Source organism: Barbus barbus, assembly GCF_936440315.1.
Source record: "Barbus barbus genome assembly, chromosome: 42".
NCBI classification, from domain to species: Eukaryota; Metazoa; Chordata; class Actinopteri; order Cypriniformes; family Cyprinidae; genus Barbus; species Barbus barbus.
Genome location: NC_136720.1, coordinates 23350197 through 23377384, shown reverse-complemented (window position 1 = coordinate 23377384; position 27188 = coordinate 23350197). Strand labels below are relative to the sequence as shown.

Genomic DNA, 27188 nt, shown 5'->3' with positions numbered 1-27188 from the left:
CCACCTGTGCCTGCAGACCTTCTCTGTCACCTGCATTAACTCCAGTCCATGATGTCTTTCCTCTGGGCCGTCTGACACACGATGCAAACATGAATGATAGTGTGAGAAAAATATCTAAACACAGAAAGAAGGAAAAGATTAGTGCATTAATTGGTAAATAGGTATACAAGAAAAGCTTTATTATGGCTAAACTGTTTGTTGTGTGAGTTTAAAAGTAAATAAATAAATAAAAACGTCCTCTATAAGCAGAAGAAATCAAGTGTTGAATTGCCTTCACCTAGTGGTCGAATGATGAAGAGGCTGTTTTTTACACTCAGTGTTTAGAGTAGTTGAGTAGTTTGACATGCAGAGGATAATGCTATTGCATATTAAGCATCCATAACCGCAAGGATAAATATAGCTTGTACGTAGCCTATTCACAGAGCACATAAAAGGCAATAAATGTCCAAAAATGTAATAGAATTCCGAGACAAACTTGAAGATCATCTACACATTGCACGATCATTTGACTGCCGTCTATTCAGCCAATATCACTGAAAGCTCGTGACAGAAAATCTACCTCTGCAGACAGATGAACCGTGAACGCGCACAGACCCCTTAAAGGCGCGTGAAAGCGTGACGCGCTTCCCTTTAAGAGCCCGGTATGCGTCACCTGACCAGGTCCACCGACCACCGACGAGGCAGGACCGAAACCTGCATTACCAGAAAAATAAGCAACTAAAATAGCCAAGATCTACACGATATAGCACTGAAACGTGAAAACATACTTGTCTTCAAACTCCTGCCCTTGAGACGGCTGGAAAGAGACACGCCACCATCACCATCATCCCACCGGACGCGAAGGAGACACGGGCTGTGACCGAATATTCCCGGTATCCCGACCAGCTTTATAGTAGGAGCGTTTCTACAACTCGTTTTTAGGTGTTTATTTAATTACGTCGCAAATTAATTATTTAATTAATTACGTCTGTCATTTCGGGGGTCTTGAATACATATGATAATCAAAGGTGACGTTTAACGTATTAATTTGATTATTTATTTCCCGTGAGAGCCAGAAAACAGCTTGTCGTAGGGCGTTACGTAATAGAGGCATTATCCAGGGTGCTGAAACCAACCCATGCTAGACGCCTACGAGGGATTTTTTTTTAAAAGGATTCAATTGCGAATATATATTTTGTGCTTTTAAATACGCAAATTCATCCGCTCCGGTTGGAAACCGAAAGGGGGAATTGACATTGTCAGATTCTAGAGAGCCGCCTTGGATTCCGTCTCTTTTTTTGTCGGCGAATATCATATGCATTTCGGCTGTCCTTCCCCCTGAAGTTGATTCTTGAGGTGGTTGTCGACGCTACCGGGAGAAAATGTCGGGACAGACTCTGACGGATCGCATCGCCGCGGCGCAGTACCAGCTCACCGGATCCGATGTGGCTCGTGCCGTTTGCAAAGCCACCACGCACGAGGTGATGGCGCCCAAGAAGAAGCACCTGGAGTGTAAGTGAGACATTTTGCACTCACCCTCGTTCCTAAGACCTGGCGCTGTCCAGTTCAGCACCACAGTCCAATGCGTACAATAATGAAGCTGTGTTTGCCGTGCAATTAGCACAGCGCTCTGCATTATGCATGCTTTGCACTCAGTTGAGGTTGTTTGCTACCAGTTGCAATTCTGTAAATGGAAAACCTGCCTTTTTAGGGTGCATTTTATATAAGGAGCTTAGTGTGTGAAGCTGATTGAAGGCAAATTGACAGCACAGAACATACCCTGAAGTGTCTTTATGTGGGTGGCTTGTCTCGTACTGAGAAGACAGAAGGAAATCAACTGCATTCAGACAGGACAGAGAGGCTACAAAGCATCTTCATGTCGGCCTCGAGCTCTCTGTCCTGCAGGAGAAGGCCTTCTGAATTATAAATCGATCAGCCAAAGCATGCATGTATTATTTACAAAGCCAAAGGTGAGGACACTGGTATGCAAGCAGAGGAATTAAAAGCCTTGAGTGTGTGTGTGTGAATATCAGCAATCCATTCATCAGGGAATCATACATGATGTTTAAGACATTTCCTGATATCACAGCCCACTTTAGGCTCTTCTGAAACCCATTCGGTCTTGGCACAGTTTAGCACCTGTGGAAAGATGCATTGTTCATTGTACAGAAACAGTGACCATGAAATGTGTTTGATGAGTTTTTGTCTTATTACTTCAGTCAGTTCTTTGTTGAATTGGAAGGCATGAGGGGTGTTGGTGAAGCTGTCATGGAAACTGAAGTAGATTATTGGGGAAGGGGGAGGAGTGAGTGACATCATGGTGACATGCTATCAGTTTGCATAAGAGGGTCTTCATTCTAAGACATACAGGCTGCATTTGCTTTGAATTAAAAAGATTAAATTTAAAGGAATAGTTCACCCAAAAAATGAAAATTAGCTGAAAATGTACTCATCCAAGATGTAGATGAGTTTGTTTCTTTATCAGAACAGTTTTGGAGAAATTTAGCACTATAACACTTGTTCACCAAGGAATCCTCTGCAGTGAATGGGTGCCGTCAGAATGAAAGTCCAAACAGCTGATAAAAACATCATAATACTCCACAAGTAATCCACACCACTCCAGTACACCAGTTAACATCTTATAAAGTGAAACCTGCATATTTGTAAGAAATAAATCCGTATAAGGCGTTCGAACCTCAAACTTTTGGCTAAAATAAAAGTCCTCCATCCATAGTATTGCTTTCTTCGGTGAAAAAGTCATCTTGTATGAATCAAGAGAGAAGTGTGCACAGATCAAGCACAGTTTACAAATGAAGAACAGTTCTAAACAAATATGTCGGTGGATTTTGATGTGAGAGGACAACAGGGGATGGACTTTTTCACTGGTGGAATTGTTGTTATGGATTATGGACTCTTGCAAACTATTTGGATTATTTTGTTTCTTACAAACATGCAGATTTTCAATTCACAAGATGTTAATTGTTGGGCATTTTATATTTTAATTGTTGCAGGTTGTTAGCATTTTCTGTATTATATTTGGCAGTATTGGTAAGTATGATGTTGCATCATATACAGTAGAAATGAGACCCAAGCAGCCGTTTAGTCATGTGCTCACATTAATGTGGCCTAGCAGATGACTCTGTGTGTGTGTTTGCAATGTGTCTGTATTTACACTGCCCGTAATCCGGTCACATGAAGCATGGTGTCTTGAGCAATTCCATAATCCCAGTGAGCTGCACCTGCTCACATTTTCTTAACCGATATATACTACAGGGACTGCTGTGCCATATACTTCAATATATTATGACATTACATATTACACTAGTGTTGACACACTGCATCTCAGCGTGCGTTTTAATCGGAACTATTCTTGGCTTCTTAACTCCACTGCAGTGTGTTCTCTAGCAGCCATGACTAACATATTGGCACCCTAAGCACAATGTTATATGGTATTTAAGATAAGCTCACTTGTGAAGTCTATCAAGAAGATTTCAGGGTCATGCTGCACTCCAAATCAAAATAATAATAAAAAAAAATATATATTTTGATTACTGAATCCTACTATTAAGATTTTTGTGCATTGTTTTCATGACAATTAAACATTTTCCACCAAATTTCCCAATGCTGATTTCAGTTTTAAAAATAATTGAATTACAGTATTGAGAATCTAATGATAATCACCACTGAGAATAATGGCTTTATTCCTTTACGCTCAAAAAAAAAAATCTTAAAGTAAAATGTTGCCTGGACATTTTTTCATGTGTTTATCCATTTTTCGATTATGTTGGGACTTTATTTAGACCTGTCAAGTGTGATTACCTTCACACTCCATATACAGTATGTTTCTAAACGTTAAATTCCTACTGAATCTGGAAAACTAGATTTTCACGACACACATTTGATTTCCTTTGATTTTGTTCAATAAGCAAATATTGAATGACCTCAATCTCTCTGACTAGAACATTTCTTTCATTTTTTCCCTCATGCATTCCACTGCATGCAGTATGTTGTTATGTGCAAGAAAAATGCACAGTCATATTGTTGTTTATCTCCATGGGGCTATTTCTTGCTTCCATAATGCAATTGCGGATATGAATTTTCCCCTTGAGAATCTGTCTGCCGGTTCAGTAATCATAAAGCTCTCAAGTCCTTTATCTACATTTCAGTGCGTAGTGCCGTAGTGGTAAATGTGTGTTTTTTTGTGTGCAGATCTGATCTCAACCACCAATGAGACAAACGTGAACATCCCCCAGATGGCTGACACACTATTCGAAAGAGCCACTAATGCGAGCTGGGTGGTCGTGTTCAAAGCTCTAACCACGACCCACCACATCTGCATCTACGGCAATGAGGTGAGGTGCTACTTGCTGATTAATCTCCTTTTAATAATAAAACCCACAGATTCTGAATACTAAAATACTGTCCTTTTTAAATCCCTGCAGAGATTCATCCAGTATTTGGCCTCAAGGACTTCCCTGTTCAATCTCAGCAACTTTATTGACAAAACAGGCTCCCATGGTGAGTTTCTGTACATTTGTGTATGAGTTAAATGGATGAAGACACATAAAACTTCAATTCAATTTGATTTAAAATAGTTCACCCAAAAATGAAAATTTGATAAATTTATTGACACACCCTCAGTCCATCCAAGATGTAGATGATTTTGTTTCTTCATGGGAACAGATTTGAAGAATTTGAATGATTGGGTGGCATCAGAATGAGAGTCCAAACAGCTGATAAAAACATCATAATAATCTATAAGTAATCCGAACTCAAGCCGAACACAATCAACTGCAGTCCATCAGTTAACATCATGTAAAGCAAAAATCTATGTGTTTGTAAGAAACAAATCCTTCAAGATATTTTTAACTACAAACTGGAGGGGTGTGGATTATTGTGATGTTTTTATCAGCTGTTTGGACTCTCATTCTAATGGCACCCATTCACTACACATTTATTGGTGAGCAAGTGATGGAATGCTACATTTCTCCAAATCTGTTCTGATAAAGAAACAAACTCATCTACATCTTGGGTGGCCTGAGGGTGAGTAAAAAAATAAAAAAATCAGCAAATTTTCTTTTTTTGGGTGAACTATTCCTTTAATTAACATGTTTAGCCTGTTTATACAAGAACATGGTTTTAATTTGAAGGCTACTTAGTGCTGTTTTTCCTTTTCTGTCTACAAGGCTATGACATGTCTACATTCATCAGACGATATGCACGGTACTTAAATGAGAAGGCATATGCTTACCGCGCAATGGCCTTCGACTTCACTCGAGTTAAGAAGGGGTAGGTCGATGGATTCTGGGAATAGAAGGACACACTGGCAAAATTTAGTTACTAGTTACTTCAAGAAATTAAATATGTCAGAGTGCATTTTAAATAGTATGTTGTTGTTTGCATGAAGGTTAGAAACACTTCAGAATTTACTCCCAGAGCGGTTACACTTACAGAACACAAAGGGAATGCCATCTCTAAGTTAGAGAGAGTGAAAGGATGGTTTCTTATGTAGAGTGTGTGTGTGTGTGTGTGTGTGCGTAGAGCTGACGGAGTGATGAGGACTATGGTTCCTGACAAGCTTTTGAAGGCCATGCCTGCCCTTCAGACTCAAGTGGACACACTGCTGGAGTTTGACGTGAGTAACATCTCCCACAACGTCTGGGACCTTCTGTCTGTGACAGAAGACCACTTGAGATTGAGCAGTCCAGGTTTAGTCTTAATGATTGTGGTTCCGCCACTAATTTTGTTTTTCACTGGTTTGTTGACTTAATTGTATTTTTTCCAATGTGCTTTATCATTATTTGGTCAGGACCTCTATTTTATTGTTCACATTACTGTTTTAAATACTCTCTTTTGTCTTTTTCTCTTCCCTCCACCTTTTTTCGCAGGTTCATCCTAAAGACTTGAACAACGGCATCATAAATGCAGCATTCATGCTTCTCTTTAAGGATCTGATAAAACTCTTCGCTTCCTACAATGACGGCATCATCAATTTATTAGGTATGTGATAACTTATTTTCTCAATCTCTGAACTACATTATATTGTTCAATATTTTGTACATCTGTTTTTCCCCTGAAACTAACGGGTCTGTTTTTAATTATACAGAGAAATATTTTAAAATGAAGAAGTCTGAGTGCAAGGATTCTCTGGACATTTATAAGAAATTTCTGACCCGGGTGACCAAAATTGCAGAATTCATGAAAATTGCTGAGGTAAGGCCAGAAGCAGAGATATTTTCAAGTCAAATATTTCGATAGAATGTCAATTCACTGTATTTTATTGTAATTCTGTTGCAGCAAATAGGAGTGGATAAGAATGACATCCCTGACATCTCTTATGTAAGTCAGCCACCTGAAACAAACATTTGTTCTTTCGTAATTAATATTAGAATCAGGTCAAGTATTGATATCTTGATGTCAATGGCTTCTAAAACATTATAGCATGGGAAGAGCCTAACAACCTTTTAAAATAATTAAGTAAAGCTGGTGTGAGTTTCAAAGAGCTTTTCCATCCTAACCAAGAATCATTATCAAAACGCCTTCCCGTGGGGATTCCCAGTGTTTGCACCCCCGCGTAGTTGCAGACCTGGCAGATTCAGACAATGAAGACTGTCCCTTTAAAGACTGCCGCAACGAAGAGCCGGTAACCATGGCAACTGATGTGGGACGCAATATGCATCTCAGTGTATTGCTTTTACCTTTTGTACAGAAGCCCTTCCTGACTGGGCTTGTCACAAAACACTAGTTTGTTTGCATATGCTGTTACTGGAAGCTTTAAAGCAATAATAAGAACTCATATAAGATACTGTTGTCTTCTGTGGAGCAGCTTTATAGCTAAAATCAAAGAATTTTGCAACATTAACACTGTTATTTTCCTGCTTTAGGATGCTTTGAAACAATCTGTATTGTATAAAGTAACAAGACCGAGAGGTCACATCCTAATTAGCCTTTTGTTCAGAAGCTAAGGAAAGCAATGCACTGAAGTCCAGTTCTGTCCCACAGTTTGTGTTTTGAGCTGATTTTGCGGTGCTGTGAGGAGTGCTTTGGGTAAAGATTTTCACTGGGTTTTGATGTGGTGTTTTATTGTTTGAATTTGCTGTGGAGATATCCAAAATCAAAAAATGCCTTGATGCTATGAATATGTCTTCACACATCTTTCCTTTTCTCATCATATGCACACGTGTGTGTGTTTTATTCTGCTGTCCTCAGGCTCCCAGCAGTATTCTGGAGTCTCTAGAGGCACATATGAACAGTCTCGAGGGCAAGAAAGGGTACGAGATCCCTGAACTCATTCTAAATCACTTTAAGTAACTCTGCACTTGTAAATCAAATGTTGCATGCTAGATTTGATAGAAAAACTTGAGAAAGGCACATAACCATGGCTTGTCTTTGTAGTTATTATACTGTAAGTCTCTTTGAATAAGAAATATAAAGCCTATAAATATTAATCCTAATTTATGTTCTTTTCCTCCTCCCACAATGGTTTGTTCAGGGAAGGGTGAGTATGTTTTAAGTAATCTCAAACATTTTCAGTAGTTATATTGTTTTTATATAAAATCATCTGTTCACTTCTATCTCACTGTCTCCGCTTGTGTCCTTCAGGTCACCCACAAAAGTAAGCGGGAATTTTAAATGTTTTATTTTTTTATAGATATCACACACATGTGCTCAATCTGTTGCTCTGTGTTATGTTTTAGGGATCACCCACCAATAATGTGTCTCCAACCTCCACTCCTGCCAAATCAGCCGCTGCCGTCCCCAGTTTGGAGCCGCCACGTGCTGAGGCCACGCCTGCTGCCGTCGAAACTGCCACCGAGTGAGTGACCCAAGTAACCAGACTTCCCTTCCTGTCTGATTAAATGCTAATCAGAACAACAGATTATATTAGAATGTACAGCTTTCATAAGTGTTTGTCCATCTCGCCGTAGTTCTCTGCTGGATCTGGACCCGTTGTCTTCCTCTGGACCTTCTACAGGAGCATCAGCTGCTCCCACATCTTGGGGAGGTACAATCCAAACACTTAACACACTTTGCAACTCGAACCAGTGTTGTTAATGTTTTCTAAAGATAGAACTATTAAACATTTTAGTTAATTAGGCTGAAAAAAATTAAACATAAACATTCAGAAAACTTAAACTAATTGTAAATTAATCAAATTGCCTGCATGTTCAAATTGGGTTACTTGAATATAAAACCATGAAATATTTATAATAATAATTGATCTTATGAACATACCTATTTCACTTCCATAATGTGACATATTTTAGAGTGAAAGGGGTCATCCAGCAAGAAACTTTGCATTACAATTAGGTAAAAACTTATGATTATATTTGCAATAATACACACCAAGAAATTATTCACAGTTTTGTAAAAGTGTTAAAGTATATTAGATATTAGACCAAGCTTGCCACAAACCCAAAGTAATATGAAAAACAGACCTTTAACTTACAAACTTCCTAAATTAAAGCATCTGTTTTATATTCCTCATTACAAACTCTTAATGACCTCTTTCTCTGTCATGGGCTGCTATCACATCAGATCTGCTGGGCTCAGGTAAGCGCTATTGACCTTTCATTTTATGTTAAATAAGTGTTTTCATCTAATTTGATGTGTTAAATGTCTCATTCACTTTATTAAACTTTTTTCATCTGGAGAATTGAAATTAGAGTATGACAGTCCTAAGTATGACAATCCTAGTCTCCTAAAGCCCTTTTATAATCTCTGTGTCAATCCCTCAGTCTTTGCTCAGTAGAATCTATTTCTCTCTCTTTTGCTCTTACCCTCTTCTTTGGTTCCTTTCTTGGTTATCTGTTGATTTACGTTGTGTTTATATTGGTCTGCTGGGGGCGTGGCTATGCAGAGATAGGCTCCCTTACTACAGAGACTCTCCTTCCTGACCCAACCCCTGCCATAGACTCCAACTCATCAGCCACGCCCACCACCACAGCCGCTGAGGCAGCCGTTTCTTTGGCTCCTCCTCCTTCCGCTGCCGGTGCTTCCTCCGGCTCAGCGGATCTCCTCGGAGGTCAGTATTGAGGTTTCTTCCTTACGAAGAGAGTTTTCTGGGCGAAAAGGCTGTGCCACATTCTGAAACGGAGGAAGAAAATCAAAGATTGGATGGAAATCACAGTTTGTGCTTCATTTGTGAAGTCTGTAGTCACCATTGCTCCTCCATTTGTGTCTGTAGTAGAAATCTAGAGCTTCTCATTTCCCTTTCTACTTTATATCTTCCATGCTACACTTCTGCAGTTTGCATTTGACATTCATTTGCTATCATTTGTGTATTAAAATTACATATGAATTCTAATCTTTTGATAATTTTTGTGTACATTTTCAGACTGCACAGTAAGATTAATCAGGTTTTCGTTACAGTTTTAAATTCAACAACTTCAAATTGAAAAATTAAAATTTGACCCATTTTATTTTCTAATACATGTTCCTAGAGTAAAATGGGTTCTTTTCATATATTATTATTACTATTAATAATAGTAATTCGGATTACTTATTATAAGTGTGCAAGACATAAACTGTGTATTCCCAATTCAGGGGCTGCATCCTTAGACGGACCACCAATATGTTCACCTTGGTCCATTTATGTACATAATAAAAGTGCAAACTGCCTTTAAAAACTCATCTTGGTAAGGACCACATTTGAACCACTTTAAAGTGTCACATTTGTGACATTAGATAATCGTGTAAGTTGACACTCAATACTTATTTAAGTGTAGCTCTCTTATAAAAAATAATCCTGTCATCAACAGCACGAAATGAATCTTGGGATAGTCTGTGCTGCGAAGGATCCATCTTTTGTATCGTTTGTGGCTCGGGAAAATAAAGTCGAATTTCCGAGCCCACATTTATAGAAGCCTGCAAAATGGGACAGTCTTCGCCACACTGCTATCACACATTCAGTCTTGGCATGCAGCTTTTGAAGGATGTAGCCCATGAATTAGGATACAGCTTCAGATTTAAATATTTTAAACGCAAAACATCTTTTCATTCATGACACTGAATCTATTGTTTCTCTCTCTTTCTCTACGCTCTCTACTATTTCCACTTCTTCCTTTCCTTTGGCTATTATTCACAAACCCTTTGGCCCTGATGTGCGCTACTCCAGATGTGTTTGCGGCCCCTGCGGCTGAATCAGCTGCTGCTGCAGAAAGCGGGGCCGTAGCAACCACGCCTATCCCTGCTGCCGATGGCACCGCGCCAACCGGTGGGTGACGACAGTTCATGTGCATATATGTGTATGTGAGAATGTCAGCACATAAAGGGTGAGAGAGTGCATGTTTCTGAATGTTTCATTTACCGGTTTGGAGAACCTCACAGAGCCTCTTATGCAGGCTCTGCTCCTAATGAAGCCTCCTGTGGTCAGTGTTGAGTTTTCTGGATTGGCATCGGTGTTGCCATGGATATTGCTATCTGTGTTGCTAGGGTGATATTCTTTGAACACTGAAGTTCTGTTCTCCAGGAGCCACAAGCAGATGTCGACTTGTTAAATGTGCAACAAAACCCTCTCCATCTTCCACTTTCTTTTTCATTCTTCCTTCTCTGAAATTTCCTCCCCAGGACAACTCTATATAAGTCTTTCAGAGCCTGGAAGATGTTTTTAAACGCTCATCCTTTTCTCCCGGTAGATCCCTTCACTCCAGCCGCTGGTACTGCTGATAACTCCCATCAGTTGGACCTGTTCTCCATGCAGCCAATAGAAGACAGTAGCTCTCTCTTTAGCTCAGTGGCGCCCAACACTGTCCAGGCGTCCGTTTCCACAACCACCAGCACTGTAGCCCCCGCTGCTTCCCCAGCCCCAACGATAGACCTGTTTGCTGGTAAACCTCCTTAGGACAGAGATTTGGCAAGACCCCTTATTAAAATCTGGATGGGAAATCTTTTATTTTCCTATGTTGTTTTTCAGCAAGTGCTTTTAAGGGAAGGTCCACCCAAGAGTGATAATTATGTCATGATTTACTACCCGTCCTCATGTTGTTTCAAACTTGTATGACTTTCCTTGTATGACTCTGTGGAATGTAAAAGAAGATACTCTGAAAAATGTTGGCAACCAAAGTTTCGATACCCATTGAAATGGAAGTCAGTGGGAACCGAAGCTGTTTGCTTATCAGCATTCTTCAGAATATCTTTTTTCTTTATGTTCCGCAGGAGACAGAAGTGCATGCAGGAACAACATGAGGCTGAGTTAATGATGACTCAGAACGTTTTTTTTTTTTTGGGTAGACTGTCCCTTAAAAGGTAACAGTTAAAACTGAGTTTGAATAAAACTTTTGCACTTAAGATATTTGTTCCAGTGTAAAGCATAAATTCACATTTCCATGTGGTTAGCCATGGTACTGGAACTTTTATAAGGTATTTTTTAGTTTGGTTTATTTGGTCTTTTGGTATTATATATTTTAATTTATTTGGTTTGTGTTGTGTATTAATATTATTTATGTCTATAAATGTTGTTTTTAGGTTTTTTTGATCCCATGCCAGACTCATCTGTTCACAAAACAGACCCAAACCCCAGTCTAGACCTGTTTTCAGCAGGTACACGCTACAGTAAATCCATCCACTCATTCTCTGCCTCGCTTGTGCTTTGCTTTTTCTCTATTCTGTCCTTGACTGCTCAAGGTGAGCCAAATATGCTTTTCTCCTGGTGCAGCCAAAGGAACTGTCTGTCCAACAAACCGATTTCTCTCAGTCCCTTAGGCCTTCATTCACTTCTTAATCATTCCCAATCTTTCCTTCTATGTTTCTCTTTAAACATCTCCAAGACCCATTATTTACATTATCCCCACTTATAAACCTTTCTATTTTCACTTGTACCCTTGGGCTTTATCTCACAAACCTGTCTTCATCTATGAAGTAACCAGGCTCTGGTTTTGACCTAATATGCGTTTTCGGGTCCTGGTTTACATAGTTGCATATTTACACTTCAAATAATGGATGTTAAACAAGCAGGACTTTAGGTGTCATCTAAACCCATTCCTGTGCTCCAGATGTGTTTCGTCCTCCTGCCGCTGGTCTATCGGCCCCCATGAGCTGGTCAGACAGCGGAGCAAATCAGGACCTGTTTGGGGGTTGGTAACTACCCAGTGTGCATGCTGGGGGTTTGATTTGCATGTCTTGACCAGATGGTTGCTGTGGATTCTGTTAAAAGCTGATGGTTGATGGACCAGGAGATTTCCTGAGCTGACCGGTCAAAAGGCTTTAATGAGGTGTATGTGTGTGCTTTTGTGTGAGTTTGTGTCTATTTCTGGCTTTTATTTATGTGTGATAACACTCTCTCTCTTTCTCTCTCTCTGGGGTTATTTCTCAGAGTAATGGCTTTGGCTCACTTTAAACTTTTTTACCCTCACGCTGCGTGGATGGATCAGAATCTGCGGGCGCTGGAGAGACCAAACCAGCCGCAGCAGCTGCCGGAGGAGATCTGATGTCAGGTACGTCACACCTGCAGCCCTCGTGACTTCTTTCCTTTTTCTTCATGTCATTTTCATTGTACTCTCAGAACAAAAGGTACATCTCTGTACCTTACTTACCCTACCTCAAAAGTACATGTTAGTACCTTTTGAAAGGTTTCCTACCTTTTTTCTGAGTGTGTTCAGCCAAATTTTTGTCTGGTGTTCAAAAGAGTCATGGTTACAATCCTCATAGTCCATAGCATGGAAACTGTAGCACGGTTACATACCCTTAGGAAAGACAAATCACAAATGAGATCTCAGTAGTTTCTCATTGAAAGTTGTGAGATTAGATGGAGACTTGAGCTTTAAGTCAGAAGGAAAGAGAAATTGTTATAGATCTTATCTTATTATTAACAGTTTGTTAGTGTGCGTTTCGTTAAAAATGTTTTGAACATGCAATATTTAATCAAAATGTAATAACTAGACAGTCTTTTCTGTGGTGCTGTCCAATCATATAGTCTGCTTAAGCTCCACCCCTGCAAGATCACATTCATCTGCCACGCCCACATCTCAACATCCAATCAACAACCAAAAAAAAGAACCACATCCCTGCCCAACTACTTTTTTTCCAGATATTCTATTCCAACCTCATGTGTATCACATTATGGCAGAAAATATCGGTCACTATGACTTATTCTCCTTCTTATCCAGTTTTTGTTCTGAAAAATTACCTTCGTAATCAAGAGATCTCAATCTCTGCTCAGATTTGCCAAGATACTAAAGTCTCCAATATACTGATGATACTCTCGGTTGTCCAATGAAACATAACCGAGAACTCAAATTAATCTTTTTTTTTCCTTTTTATAAAAAAAATTTCTGGGTATATGTCACTTTTACATAGCAGAGACATGTTTGATGTCCAGTGATTGTGTGCGTGTGCCACTGTGGCATATTGAGTCTAGACACGTTACATCTCAGTTGTGTGGTGGTACTGACGTGTTGAGATGAGATCAGTTTTGTTTCCATCTGTTTCTCTCATGCGTGGCGTTTACATTCATCTCTGCTCTACATGGACTGAGAAATTCTTCTTCCCAGTGCCTTGCTGCTTAATTCTGCTCTTTTCTCTCATTCACTCTCATTCTTTTGTGCTCATCTGATCTAATTCTTCCGCTTCTTCGTCCTGATCATGTTCTTCTTCCATTTCTCCTTCTGATGTTTCAAATTCCCTCTCTTTATCATTTTTTTCCCCCTTCATTTTCCCTTTCTGTCCCTTCATCTGGCTCTTGGGTCATTGCTTGCTTCCTCCTGTGCTACTGGTGAGTTCTGATGCTCCTACACCAGCTGCAATCCCACAGTGCATTGCTGCATTGCAGAATAGGGCTTTAGTGAATTCAACTGAACACTGCTAGCCAAACTATGAAGATTACAAAATGGGTGGATGAATGAATGGATGTTTGGATGCTTTACAAAGATCTCTAGAGTGACATTCTGTGCAACAACATGTAGAAACTAATAGTAGAAAAGTGCATTATGCAAATATTGTTGTTTTTAGACTTGTTTCACAACATATGTGTAAGCAGTAGCACATATTAATTTCAGTGCAAATATTAAAAGGTTATAGGATTCACACTGCACATGTAAGCAGTGCAGACTATTTTCGCTTAGTGTCCTGAATTTAGCAGGAAATATGCTGAAAATGCACTAAATATATATAGGCTTTTATGAAGGAGCATAAAATAGTGGAGGAAATTACTCACCCTTTGTTTCATGAAAAAAGACTCCTGTCAGGCTCGATTATACATGCAGCAACATGCAAATAGCATTTCTATTCAGTGAATCTGACTAAATCCAGATGATTTAACCCACTGTAATTACAACAGTGAATTCCACTGGGGGCTCCAAAGTTGTGTTTTAATAATTAATAGATGTAAATTAGTTTGGGTGTAAAATGTGATCCTCCTCTTCTCACAGGCCATTATTTAAAGAAATACTCAGTGTTGTTTTAGTATTATTATGTACTACTAATATAGTTTTTAATTAATATTTTGAATTTGCTTTTTTATTTACTTATTTTATTTGAATTCAATTTTTTTGTAATTTGTAATGTGCTTTTGTCGTTTTTATTATTCTTTTGCATACTATTTATTATACAGTATATTCTTTTTATATAAAATATTACATTTTAGTTTTAATTTCCAGCTATTTGCCAAGGCAAAGTTTAGTTGAACCTTTTCATCTAATATTTATATTTTAGATTAGCTTTCTTATAGTTAACATATTAATAGTTAACCTTTAAACCCCAGTGTAGTAAGGCAGAAATCATGTTCTTTTCAGTATTTAGCTGCAGTTTGTGGTGTCAGTATAAAAGCACAAATCAAGTCTTTTGGTAGTAGTATGTTCTGCTTATCTGTGCTGTGTGAAACAAGTCTTTTACTTTAAATGATGATAGTAATGTTAAAGGTTATGATGAAATGAATGTTTAATGTGTCATGGCTTTGTGTGACTGTAGATGATTATAGTGCTCGGCTCTCTTTCTTACTGCTCTCATCTTTTAGATTTTTCTTGTAGTGGTTGCCATAGAGATATGCACTGTATAACAGTTGTTAGTGTTCAGTTAAGCTCCTTTTTTTTTTTTTTTTTTTTTTACTGTTACTCAAAATCAAGCTCACTATGTTTCTCTTACTCTTCACTCCCCTTTAAAGCTTTTGATGGATTGGGTGATGTGCTCATGCCAGCTATGGCTCCACAGGCAGCAGGGGCCACCTCACCGATCAAACCCATGGGAGGAGACCTGGACTCAGCTATGGCCAACATGGCCAGCAGTACGTTCCCATCCACTTGGTGTACTCCAAAATCATACAGTCTTAACATTAAAGTTTCCTTTTTGGCATCAATGGTTCCACGAAGAACCTTTAGAAGGTTCTTTATAGTGGAAAAAAGACTCTTTAGATTATTTAAAACTTTCTTCACACTAAGAAAAATAATGGTTCTCTTTAAAACTGTTAACGGAAAGGTTCCAAAACACCTTTTAGAACCTTTATTTTAAAGAGTATAGCCAAATAGAATGAAGTTACAGCACTTTGAAATTTTAGGGTTCTTTACTGGAATCTGTGGTTCCATGAAGTACCTTTAACATCCATGGAATCTTTCAATTCCACAAAACATTCTTTATAGTGGAAAAGGTTCTTTAGATTATTAAAGAGTTTTTCACACTAATGGTGCTTTTCCACTGCGTGGTATGACTCGGCTCGGCACGGTTCAGTACGGCACGACTCAGTTCGGCTCGGTTTGCGTTTCCACTGCAGTTTAGTACCGCTTTAGAATGGGTGGGATTATTCACATGTAGTTATAGTTGCGCCGCCTGTACTGACATGACTCCTGAAAGGCTCAAAGCTCTTGCTGGATCCGCTCCTCGGCTATCAATGAGAGGACAGCCTGTACTTCCTCAACAGACAAGAAACAGCCATTTTTTAGTTGTTAAAAGAGAGGTGCGCTCATTCAAAACAGTTGCGTTTGATTCGATCCTTCGCTGGCTGATTTAAATCTAGCGGGTCTATTCTATTGTGTCTCGTGCCACAAGTTCAATGGCAGTAACGATTTTCTCCGGCCAATCAGTGATCAGCAGAGTTTACACGTCACGTTTTGGTAACGCTACGGTTCGCTTGGAACCTTGGCCGAGGTGGTACTAAAAAAAGTACCAGGTACTGTACCCAGTGGAAAACCCCCCAAAAGTGAGCTGTACTGAACCGTGCCGTCCCATGCAGTGGAAAAGCACCATAAGAAAAAAATGCTTCTTTTTAGAACGGTTCACTAAAAGGTTCTTTGGGGAATAAAAAATAGTTCTTCATGACATCACAGCAAAATATAAAATGATATATTTCTGTGTCTGTGCTTGCAGATTTGACAGCGGGGAACCAGAAACCGTAAGCTACAGTAACTTCCTTCTCTCTGTTTCACCATATTTTCTTGCCCTCTTTAAATAAATATTTTTGTACCTGTTTCTATCTCTCTCTTCCTCTCAGGGGGGAAGCAGCTGGAGGCGCGAACTGGCAAGCGCAGGTACCCACCCCTAGCTGGGGCGTTGCCATGGTAAATGTTGTGTTGTTCTGTAGATGTGGAGCATGGGGGTGGAGTCGCATGGCTTTGAGCAGCATGGCTTGGAGCCAATCACAAGCTTCCTCTTCTCCCCGCCTCTCTCTGGACTCCTATCAGTTGAATGAACAGGACTAAAGAGGCGGAACTTTCTAATATATGAAACTTAGGATAGAAATATTGAAAAATCAACCGTCCCTGAATGTTAGATAATTACATATTTTAAAAGGATGTTTCAAACTTTGAATTCATATTGCGTCAAAACTACAGAACCCCACACATTAAATGTGGGGGAAAAAACAGTGTCCACAAATTAAGAATTAGTTCCCACAACTTAATCAATTGTGGCTACGTTGAATTAATTAATTAATTCACTCATTTTAATTACTTTTATAGTGCAGTGTGGCCACGATTTACTAAAAGGAGGGAACAAATTCATAAACTGAGGAAACAAATTTTTAATTTGTGGCCACAATAAATATATTTTTGTCTGCACATTTGCTATATATTTTGTTTGCTATATACTATATATACACATAAAATTGGACATGTATCCACGTTTATATAAAGATATAATATATATTTATTTAATATAAATATATATGTATATAAAGAGAGAGCTACATTAAGATTTATTCTTGCTTTAGAGCTTCAGACCTGTTTGGCTTGACAGCCGCTTCCTTCTCTATTTCTTGTCTTTTTATATTACTAAACATGTATGCATGCACATGCCTCATAAAACATTCAAATTCACAAATCATACTGGTATCCACCATCCCAGTGTGTGCAGGTTCCCTCCTGTGTGTCGTAGAGTCATTTTGTTCAGGTGTTGTCCTGTTCTGTGTGGTTTGGTGCTAACCTTCCCCCCCACCCATCCCTCCCACCCGCTTAGAGTTCCCCTCTCGGGGTCTGTCCTGTCATGGGATCCTCGTCACCGTTTGGCATGGTAAGAGTGTGTGTTTATGTGTGTATGTGTGTGTGTGCAGGCGTATGTGTCTCTTACTGTGTCTCTGTGTGACTCATAGTCTGGTGCAGGAGCTGCTCCCATGATGCCTGGCTCACCAATGATGGCCGCGCAGCAACCGATGATGAGGCCACAGTTTCCCACATCAGGAGCCCCTGGACAACCGGTATTTTAGACATACATGCAGTTGAATTTACTGATATAGTCATTTAGACAAGAATGCTTATTGTGTAAATACACACACACTTAATTATTGCTCCTCAGATGTCTCCAGGAATGGCCCAGAGTCCCAGGAAGCCTCCCCCTCCTAAAGACCCTCTCGCTGACCTCAATATCAAAGACTTCATGTAGATGAGCAGCTGGTGTAAGTTTCACTACAGCTAGAGCACATGTGCAATTTGACGACAGGACACACAATGAGACTCAAGCTGATTTTTTTTTTTCATCTGATGCATCTATATTTTAATATTAAGAATATAGCTGAAAATAGCCTGCTTGTAGAAACAAAACATTTACATGAGGCTGTAACCACCAGGGGAAGATGGTCCAATCAGGATTTAATCAATATTCAATACAGTCAGTCAAGATTTGAGACTTCTTATACATACACATATACAGTATATACTGTAAAAAATATGTTTTTTAGAAAAAAAATACTTGAAATTTAAAAATTTCAATGTGTTACTTATTTCTTTCTAATAAGCTGTACATGTTTTTTTTTCAGTGTATGATACTAAAATCAGTTTTTTTTTCCCCTATTGCAGTTGTCACACTTATTGTGCAGCCCTGATGAATCAGACGTGTATTCTCTCTTCCGTTCATCACATTCAGGGACTCCAGTCCCTCCTTTTCGCTCTCTTTCCCTTCCCTGTCTGTTGTTGTAGCACAAACCGTGAACGTGAATAAGTACATGTGTGTACGTGTGTTTGTATTTCAATGTTCTCAGTTACTTCAGATCTATATATATATAAAAAAAAAAAAAGTACTATGAAACATGAGGAGAATGGCAGATGCATTCCTGAATGTGCATCTGCAGGTCTCTTAATGATAGATGTGTGTTCAGTTTTCCTGGCTCGCTTTCCGTGGGAAATCAAATCAAAAGTGTGACGTTTTCTGTGGAAAATGGTTTTTTGCTGTGGTGAATATCACTGGGCCGGTCTGTCATCATCATTCGAGTATTAGTCATCTTTTGACCATGGAATAACTTCTGTGGGAACAATATCAACGTATTACGAGTTAAGATAGTGTCTCACGCACTGTTTGTTTTTATCAATGCCCTGATTTTATTCTTTTTCGTATCTATCGATTGTGAGTTACATGCAACATGTGGCTATTTGATGAAAATACATATGCATTTTAAAATATTTTAAAAGACAGATTGTTTTGAATATCCTTAGTCTTTATTTTGAGATAAAAAGGTTGAATATATTTTAGTTATGTCAGAAGTTTACTTTGCATACTACATGGCTAGTTAGTAACCCCATTTGTACAAATGTCTGTGTACATCACAAGGCACTGAGCCGATTGAGTCCTGCTAGTATGTACAATATAATATCGCAGCATGTATGATAATTCCTCTGTTGTGCAAAGGGGACGCCAGTGAGCCAGACCAGATTCTATCAACAGCAAGTTCACCTACATCTTAATCAACATATCAGGAATAGTTCAACCAAAAATTACAATTTGCTTAAAATATACTCACCCTCAGACCATCCAAGATGTAGATGAGTGTGTTTCCTCATCAGAACAGATTTGGAGTCATTTGCCGCATTACATCACTTCTGCAGTGAATGGGTGCCGTCAGAATGAGAGTCGAAACAGCTGATAAAAACATCACAATCCACAAGTAACCCACACCTCTCCAGTCCATCAGTTAACATGAAGCAAAAACCTGCGTGTTTGTAAGGAACAAATCCATAATTAAGACGGTTTTAACTTCAAAATGTTGCTTTCGGCTAAAATAAAATTGCTTTCTCCAGTGAAAGTCATCTCATCTGAATCAGGAGAGAAATATGCACATATGAAACGCTGTTTACAACAGACAGAAACAGTTCTAAAATATGTTGGTGTATTTTAATGTGAGAGGACAACAGGAGATGGACCCTTTCCCTGGAGGAAGTGTTATTCTGGATTATGGACTCATATTTTGACTTTAAGCGACGGTTTAAAGTTAAAACGCCTTAATCATGGATTTTTTTTTCTTATGACCATGCAGAAAGGTGTGGATTATTATGATGTTTTTATCAGCTGTTTGGACTCTCATTCTGACGGCACCCATTCACTGCAGAGGATCCATTGGTTAGCAAGTGATGTAATGCTAAATTACTCCAAATCTGTTATGATGAAGAAACAAACTCATTTACATATTGGATGGCCTCTGGGTGAGTGAGCAAATTTTCATTTTTCAATGAACTATTTCTTTAAAATAGGACTGAATATACCTGGCTGCCTTGTTGTATTGCAAGTGAGTGTGTTACCAATTCTATTTGCTACAAGTATCAAGGATATCAAAGGGACGAACGGCAGTTTCATGGGACAGTATTGCATTTTATTGATGGCTGTTTTTTTATTTCAACTGAACATTTTGTTTATAAATTTTATTTTTGGATGGAATAACACCCTCTGCCCCTCCCACCTTTGTGCATGTTAGTCCTGTTGAAATGCAATAAACCGTGATCTGGATAGAAACATCATTTAGTCATTATTGAGTCAAGTATTTCACAATGAGGATCATATAAACATACACGATCCCAATTCCGTGTCTTTTTCTGATGCACAAGCATCTAATGTCTCTTTGTTGCACAGCAAGCAAACTATACAGTTGAGGCAATCCAAGACGTTGAGGCCAAGATGAAGATAATGTACATTTTGGCTAAAATGACACTGACAAATTCACAATCTCTGAACAAACCAGTGTTGCCAAATGATGAACACTGATGGGTGTGAATGGATATCAAATCTGATTCTCTGACAGTGTTTGGCATGAGAGAAAAATACCTCTTAATATATAAATGTGTAGTAGAAAAGAGCACTGATGGCTAACAGAGCGACGGACAGCATCATGTTCTTCCTGTTCTCTCCTCTCAGCACCTGTAGCTCATTTTCTGAAGGATAAAATATAAACAGTGCTCTCAAACAGTACTTTTCTTTATCAAGTAATGCAATGCATCAGGAAATTAGAAATGTGGTCAACATTTTGCATGCTTCGTAACAATTTTTGGAAAATAGGTAGAGTATTTTGAGTAAACAAATCCACAAATTCATACACGGGGTGTTATTAAATTCGATGACCAATGCACTTAATTGTCATTGTCCGATTGATGTATTTTTACACCCCCAACCATAAAACGGACTCACCATATTTCTGTATTCTTTCACTCAATATGGTCATCTCATCTTCCAGGGCCAGCCTGTAAGTACATGAAAAGACTCGTTTGCTGTGTTTCTGTATTAGGTCATGCAGCAAAATGTTGGCATAATCACCTGTCGTTGTCTGAGAGCTGCTCTTTTCTCTGTCTGAATTCTGCCCTCTCCAGGTTGTTTTTACAGTGTAATCTGCGCTCTTCGATGCGGTCAATCTAAAAGAGACCATGCTATGAGCATCATATTTCAGTAAAAACACCAATATTAAGGCAGACAATTTCATATATCACAATAGAAGTCATTCTTGAGAAGTGGGACAAAACAAAATAAAACCTTGTACTCAGACAAATGAAACTACATTTATGTATCTTAAATGTACTGAGCTATGCTTTGATACAAGCTCCCAACTTTTCTCTTTTTTTTAACAAAATGTGCTTTTTGCCTCGGACTGTGTAATATAATTTCAACTAGCAATCATTTCAAAACACATTCTCATGTTAGCAAACAGATTACACTTTAAATTCCTCAACAAATCATAATGAAATATCAAAATATGTAAGGTGGTGACGAAAACCTGAATTTGTAGTCATTTTATCCATCGAATACATTGAATCAGTCAATTACTGTATTAAACAAACACAACACACAGGGAGTATGTTATTGCTTATGAAGCTTTTATTCAAGAGTCACATTTAAGTATTTTGATTTATTATTGGAATGCAAAATCTGATGGTGTTGACAAATTTGGCATTTCTTTCACAAAACAAATGGAGTTCACGTATTTCTTTTTCTCTGTTGATGCGAGATGCTTCAGGAGAATAAAATGATTAAATATTTCAAATAATAAATTGGAAGATGGTGTTGACATATCATGGTTGTGACCAAGAAATATTAACATTAGGATTTAAAATATTCTAAAACTATGAAACTGTCTGACAGAGATGTACTCTGCAGATATCCCCTGATTTTATTACAGTTTAATGAATGTCTGACAAAAAGTGGGGACACAACCTTATAAAACATGCATGCGTCACTGAAAAACAACCTTGCTTTGATATGAGATACTATTAAGTGTTACTTTTGAAAAATCATTAAAATAACTTTTGTCCACGTTATTATAGCATATGAATGACTGAACCCTTCTCTGTGGAAACACTGTTTTAGATGTAGTGAGAAGACTATAAGTGTCATAGCTTTCACATAATAATGATACAATTAAATTGACGGGGATAATTGTGTTATTAATCCCCATAACATTTACAATTGAAAATATTAATAACCTGAGAGCAGTTAGAATAGCTGGATATGTGTTTTGACCCATGTCTCATGACTGATATGACTTTATAATGATATTTTTCAGTACACTGTTAAGTGTTTCATACACATAATATGGCATACAATTTTATATCTATTAACGTGCTACTTACCTCGCTTGCCACACTTATTTTCTCTTTCTTCATGGTTCTTGATTTACTCATTTTGGAGGGTCTGAGGCTTTTACTGAAGAGAAATCATGGGAACAGCAGCTTCTTCCTTCCTTCCGTGCACGAATCCTTCACTCATTCTCGTGCTTGTCGCGCTCAGCCTATAGTGAGTTCTTACTGCCACCTGCTGTCGGAGCGGCCACATTTCATATTGCACACCGCCGCACATTCGCTGAATATTTTTATAAAAAAAATATTCCAACGTTAATTAGTTTACTAGTTAATGGCAACATTCATATTACTATTACTACACCGTTTGTATTACTATTACTAAAAAATAAAAAAATTATCAAGCTTATATTTATAGCGCAATACTGAAAATTGACTGAATTTGTATTACTATTGATTTTTTATATATATTAAACAAATCTTTATTTGCACTGTAATACTGTAACTTGACAGTATTTGTACTGATTGTTTTTTATTTATTAAACATGCACCCAAAATGTGAATACATTAATTATTTTTTTAAGAAAAATGACAATTACTGTAATACTGAAAATTATCCTGTCACTTGATTTTCCAGATCAGAATAAATTAAAGACTGTATAACACATTCTACAATGTATTTTTTTTCTTTTGATTTTTGAGGAGAAAGATTATCCAGACTTTAGTTTAGACTAGTGTAAATATGCAAAATAAGACAAATGACCATATTTAATAACACCGTATTTTTATATCACATAGTCAATAATGCAATCTGTTGAATTGTCAGGGTGGCGGCACCACTAACCAGCAGCACAGGGAGTTCAAAGGGTGCAGCTGAAAGCGGGTCTGCCTTTGGAACAACCTCTTCCGAAGATGACGCTGACACACTAGGTGCATTAATAGACTCTGATTCAGAGGCATGAGGTTCCTCTGAGACTGTGACTGTGGAGGGTGGGAGATGATCTAAAACCTGCGAGATGATTTCAGGTATGGGAACAGAAGCCAGCGTAAAATCTAAGGGCTCAGACAGAAGGAGAGCGTGAGTGAAATCCGGCTCAGAATCAATTTCCTCCTCAACTGGCTCCTCCACACACATCAGGAGCTCCACAGTATGTGGAGGCTTGAGATCTGATTCTACAGGAAGTGCTCCAATCTCTTCCAGCTGGCTGCCAATCATGCTCAGCAGGCTGCTCTGAAGCTCCTCCTCCTCATCTGACTCCACCCTCTGATGGAGCGCCGCCTCTAGGTGGATAATGTCAGAGGTGGAGGAGTGGTTCTTGCTGTGCTCCCATCTCACTGGTCTCTAGACTTCCAAGCTCTGGCTCCATGTTGCTAATAGATGCCCAGGACTCGGCTAGACTAGCATTCTGCCAGGGGCCGGACCCACTGCTGCTCTCCTCCAGGCTTGAGGTTCGATCCTGGGGAGGGTCGGGTCCCGCAAACTGCCTGTCCTCAGACAGGATGGAAGACCTTTTACTCCTCTATGAATATCTGACTAATCTTTACAGGTTCAGTGAGTCCTAAAGATGAGAGACAGTATTAATTCAGTCATGTAACTGCATTGTGCCACTGAATAATTACATTAATATGAGCATTGTGGGGATGTATATGTATTTTACAGCACAAGTTTTGCTAACATAGGCTGACATTTAATATAAGCACAAATTCAAAAATATAAAAAGCCATTAACAACCCATTCACTTCAGAGATTTGAAATATTTTTAAATGCCAAAATCAATTTACATAAAAATTAGATTAATAATAAAACAACAGCAACAATCAAAAAATGAATAATAGTTATAATAATAATCATCATCACAGAAAAAGAGTTTTAAACTGTGCCCATCAAAGACTTAAGATGAGAATTAGAGTATAGTTATAGTATAATAATGTTTCAAATAAAAAAAATATATATAGTTACAATCGCACATATACAAAAAAATAAAATAAAAAGTTCAGTCATTCACTTTTTTTCCCTCAATACTTATAAAACATTTATGTAAAATGTTAAACTTCTAATATCTTATATCTCTTTGTTCTCTCTATAAAAAATGTAAGCGAAGAAACCAAAGCAAATTGAATTAATGAGAAATTAGAAAAACAAAATGTGGGACAGGATTAAAAAAGTCTAGAAAAAAATCTGATTTCTGCAACATTTCATTACTGTATCCAAGATAAATTACAATTACAAAGATCCTTATCTGTCATATCGTATCATATTGTGATATGTATGCCAGTCGGATCATATCTGACTGGCTACACTGTAAAAAAAAAAAGTTGAGCCAATTTAAAATTTTAAAGCATCCAGTTTCAGCAGATTTTTTAGTTCCCTCAAATTATTTTTATAGGAGATTCTCAACTTTTTGTTGTATAAACTTAAAACAACAAGCTGAGAAAACTCTGGTGAAGTTTTCTGCTGAAATCTGCTGAAGCTGCCTTAAAATTTTAAGTTGGCTCAACTTTTTCTTTTTTTTCTTTTTTTTACAGTGTATGCAACCTATAGGCTATATCTCCATCTGTTCCCAAGAGCAGAGAATGTCAGACATTTCACATGGCATGACAGCATCGTGGTTCAGTTCATGTAGCACGTACACAAAATGGACATACTGTATCTATACTTACTCTTTTATGACTTAAATTAATTTGTCAGAGAGAAAAATAAACTAAACTCATACATTTCCTGCTGACTTGGATTCTAAAGATTCATCACTGTCTATCAATACATAAATAAACAAACTAACTAACTAATTCTATGACCATACAAATTTTAGTGTCCAGACACGTTAATGAAGTACATAACATGAGGGTAACAATTATTGTTTGCACCAGCTCCGCTTCAGTCACGTCACAGTGAAAACGTGCAGCATCAACAGTCAGAGAGATAAACTAAAGCCCACCGGCAAGATCAAAGGTCAAAGTGCTTAAAGGGATCAAATGTGCAAGAAATACATGCTGTGGCTTTTTATCTTGACCTCTGACAGAGGCAGACTGTAAACCAATAGAAAGAATGAGAAACAGGCAAGAACAACAACACAGGTCAGTTATTCTGTAGAGAGAAGCACATTTTAACCAGCATGAGTATTTAGTTAAGAATAACTGAATAGGTCATTCACTAACCAGACAGTTAATATAATAAGATGATCTAATCTAATTATATTTTCAGCTTGTTAAGAGTGACATATCCCTCTATATGATATCACTACTGTTATAAAAAATATGCTTATGGCACCTTATAGCATATGAAAGGAGTATAATTTGAAAGGAAAACTAAATGTGCAAGTTTACATTCTCATATTATACATACAAGAAATTGAAATGACACATATTTTTATATTTTGAAGACTGGAAAACGAAAAAGACGAAAAGAAGAATACACACAGCTTAAACTCCACATGCCAGACTAAATGAGTGATATTCTGCAAAAGCAGCCATTGAAAACAGGTCTTACCTTCTCTGAGCGCAAGGTTTAGTCAGACTGCAGGCTTGAATAAATACAGAGGAGGGTCACTGGAGCAACAGTATGCAGTCCAGCACCTCCCTGTCCCCTAAAACCCCATCCCTATCCTATTACATCTGCCCAACTCATGGTGGTCTGACAAAGCAGTAAAAACTCCCATCGGTCCACTTACCTTTGTTCTGTTCTACTGTATATTGAGGGTCATAACACATCGCTCTGTCCTATTTTCTGTGACACTGTCCTGTTTGCTTGACGTGTTTGTTTGACAAAGTTAGTGTCCACCTTGTGATTAAGGTCACTGTTATTTTCTTTCTTATTTTTCCATCCTTTAAAAGTTCACAGTGATCCTATGTGTACAAATACTGTTTGTGTTCATTTTCCATTTCATCAATCAGACGCCATATTGAATTAAACGCTGATGAAAACAACACTGTTTACAATTACTTTTTACAATGACACTTGCTGTTTTGATCTACTTAGTTTTTATTTTTTTTGGAACAACATTTCATCAACTGAAAAATCCAAGTAGGGCTCGCTGCAGTCCACAAGATCCAGGGGGCGTGGTTGGATCCACATCTAGGGGGTGGAGATGGGTAGGTTTAGGGGTGGAGATGGGGTGGGTTTAGGGATCAGGGAGTGGAGATTGGTTGGTTTAGGGGTGGAGATGGGGTGGGTTTAGGGATCAGTGGGTGGATATTGGTTGGTTTAGGGGTGGAGATGGGGTGGGTTTAGGGATCAGTGGGTGGATATTGGTTGGTTTAGGGGTAGAGATGGGGTGGGTTTAGGGATCAGGGAGTGGAGATTGGTTGGTTTAGGGGTAGAGATGGGGTGGGTTTAGGGATCAGGGAGTGGAGATTGGTTGGTTTAGGGGTGGAGATGGGGTGGGTTTAGGGATCAGTGGGTGGAGATTGGTTGGTTTAGGGGTGGAGATGGGATGGGTTTAGGGATCAGGGGGTGGAGATTGGTTGGTTTAGGGGTGGAGATGGGGTGGGTTTAGGGATCAGGGGGTGGAGATTGGTTGGTTTAGGGGTGGAGATGGGGTGCGTTTAGGGATCAGGGGGTGGAGATGGGTAGGTTTAGGGGTGGAGATGGGGTGGGTTTAGGGATCAGGGGGTGGAGATGGGTAGGTTTAGGGGTGGAGATGGGGTGGGTTTAGGGATCAGGGGCTGGAGATGGGTAGGTTTAGAGGTGGAGATCGGGTGGGTTTAGGGATCAGGGGGTGGAGATGGGTAGGTTTAGGGGTGGAGTTGGGGTGGGTTTAGGGATCAGGGGTGGAGATGGGTAGGTTTAGAGGTGGAGATCGGGTGGGTTTAGGGATCAGGGGGTGGAGATGGGTAGGTTTAGGGGTGGAGATGGGGTGGGTTTAGGGATCAGGGGATGGAGATGGGTAGGTTTAGGGATGGAGATGGGGTGGGTTTAGGGTCCAGGAGGTGGAGATGGGTAGGTTTAGGTATATGTAAGGTGGGAAGAGATGGATCTGGATCCAACCACGTCCCCTGGATCTTGTGGGCTGCAGCGAGACGCTC

The 27188-nt window shown here is 38.7% G+C and overlaps 2 protein-coding genes and 1 pseudogene across 4 annotated transcripts; 1 reads left to right on the top strand and 2 right to left on the bottom strand.

Annotated features, from left to right (window-relative positions):
• Positions 1-1361: 1361 nt before the first annotated feature.
• LOC306861343 (clathrin coat assembly protein AP180) lies at positions 1362-19216 on the top strand (the record flags this gene model as incomplete). The annotated part of the gene is made up of 22 exons (XM_079403555.1): positions 1362-1491; positions 4189-4331; positions 4422-4497; positions 5166-5268; positions 5521-5614; positions 5868-5979; positions 6086-6192; positions 6277-6318; positions 7189-7269; positions 7677-7795; positions 7908-7984; positions 8518-8532; positions 8840-9004; positions 10097-10195; positions 12351-12413; positions 15077-15196; positions 16273-16297; positions 16397-16463; positions 17359-17412; positions 17492-17596; positions 17695-17794; positions 18195-19216. The coding sequence occupies 21 exons, from the start codon at positions 1362-1364 to the stop codon at positions 17779-17781; spliced, it is 1884 nt and encodes a 627-aa protein (XP_079259681.1). The 3' UTR covers positions 17782-17794; positions 18195-19216.
• On the bottom strand, positions 17971-22362 carry ccdc167 (coiled-coil domain containing 167). 2 transcript variants are annotated; one of them, XM_079403556.1, is made up of 5 exons: positions 22221-22358; positions 20914-21008; positions 20788-20840; positions 20428-20534; positions 17971-18637 (listed from the first exon to the last, which is right to left on the bottom strand). In XM_079403556.1, exons 1-4 carry the CDS (start codon positions 22269-22271, stop codon positions 20431-20433), a joined length of 303 nt encoding a protein of 100 aa, XP_079259682.1. In that variant the 5' UTR covers positions 22272-22358; the 3' UTR covers positions 17971-18637; positions 20428-20430. The 2 variants fall into 2 exon arrangements, with proteins under 2 accessions (XP_079259682.1, XP_079259683.1); XM_079403557.1 differs by lacking the exon at positions 17971-18637 and having other exon boundaries at positions 18665-20534; positions 22221-22362.
• Positions 22363-22956: 594 nt separating this feature from the next.
• Positions 22957-23533, bottom strand: LOC306861887 (annotated as a pseudogene). Its single transcript has one exon. The product of its transcript is annotated as an uncharacterized misc_RNA (transcript).
• Positions 23534-27188: the final 3655 nt, after the last annotated feature.

Coding starts and splice junctions, on each gene's coding strand:
- ccdc167 (XM_079403557.1), bottom strand. CDS start 22,271: ATGAGTAAATCAAGAACCATGAAGAAAGAGAAAATAAGTGTGGCAAGC. Junction 21,009..22,220: donor AAATAAGTGTGGCAAGCGAG/GTAAGTAGCACG, acceptor GGTCTCTTTTAG/ATTGACCGCATCGAAGAGCG. Junction 20,535..20,787: donor TGAAAGAATACAGAAATATG/GTGAGTCCGTTT, acceptor TTTATCCTTCAG/AAAATGAGCTACAGGTGCTG.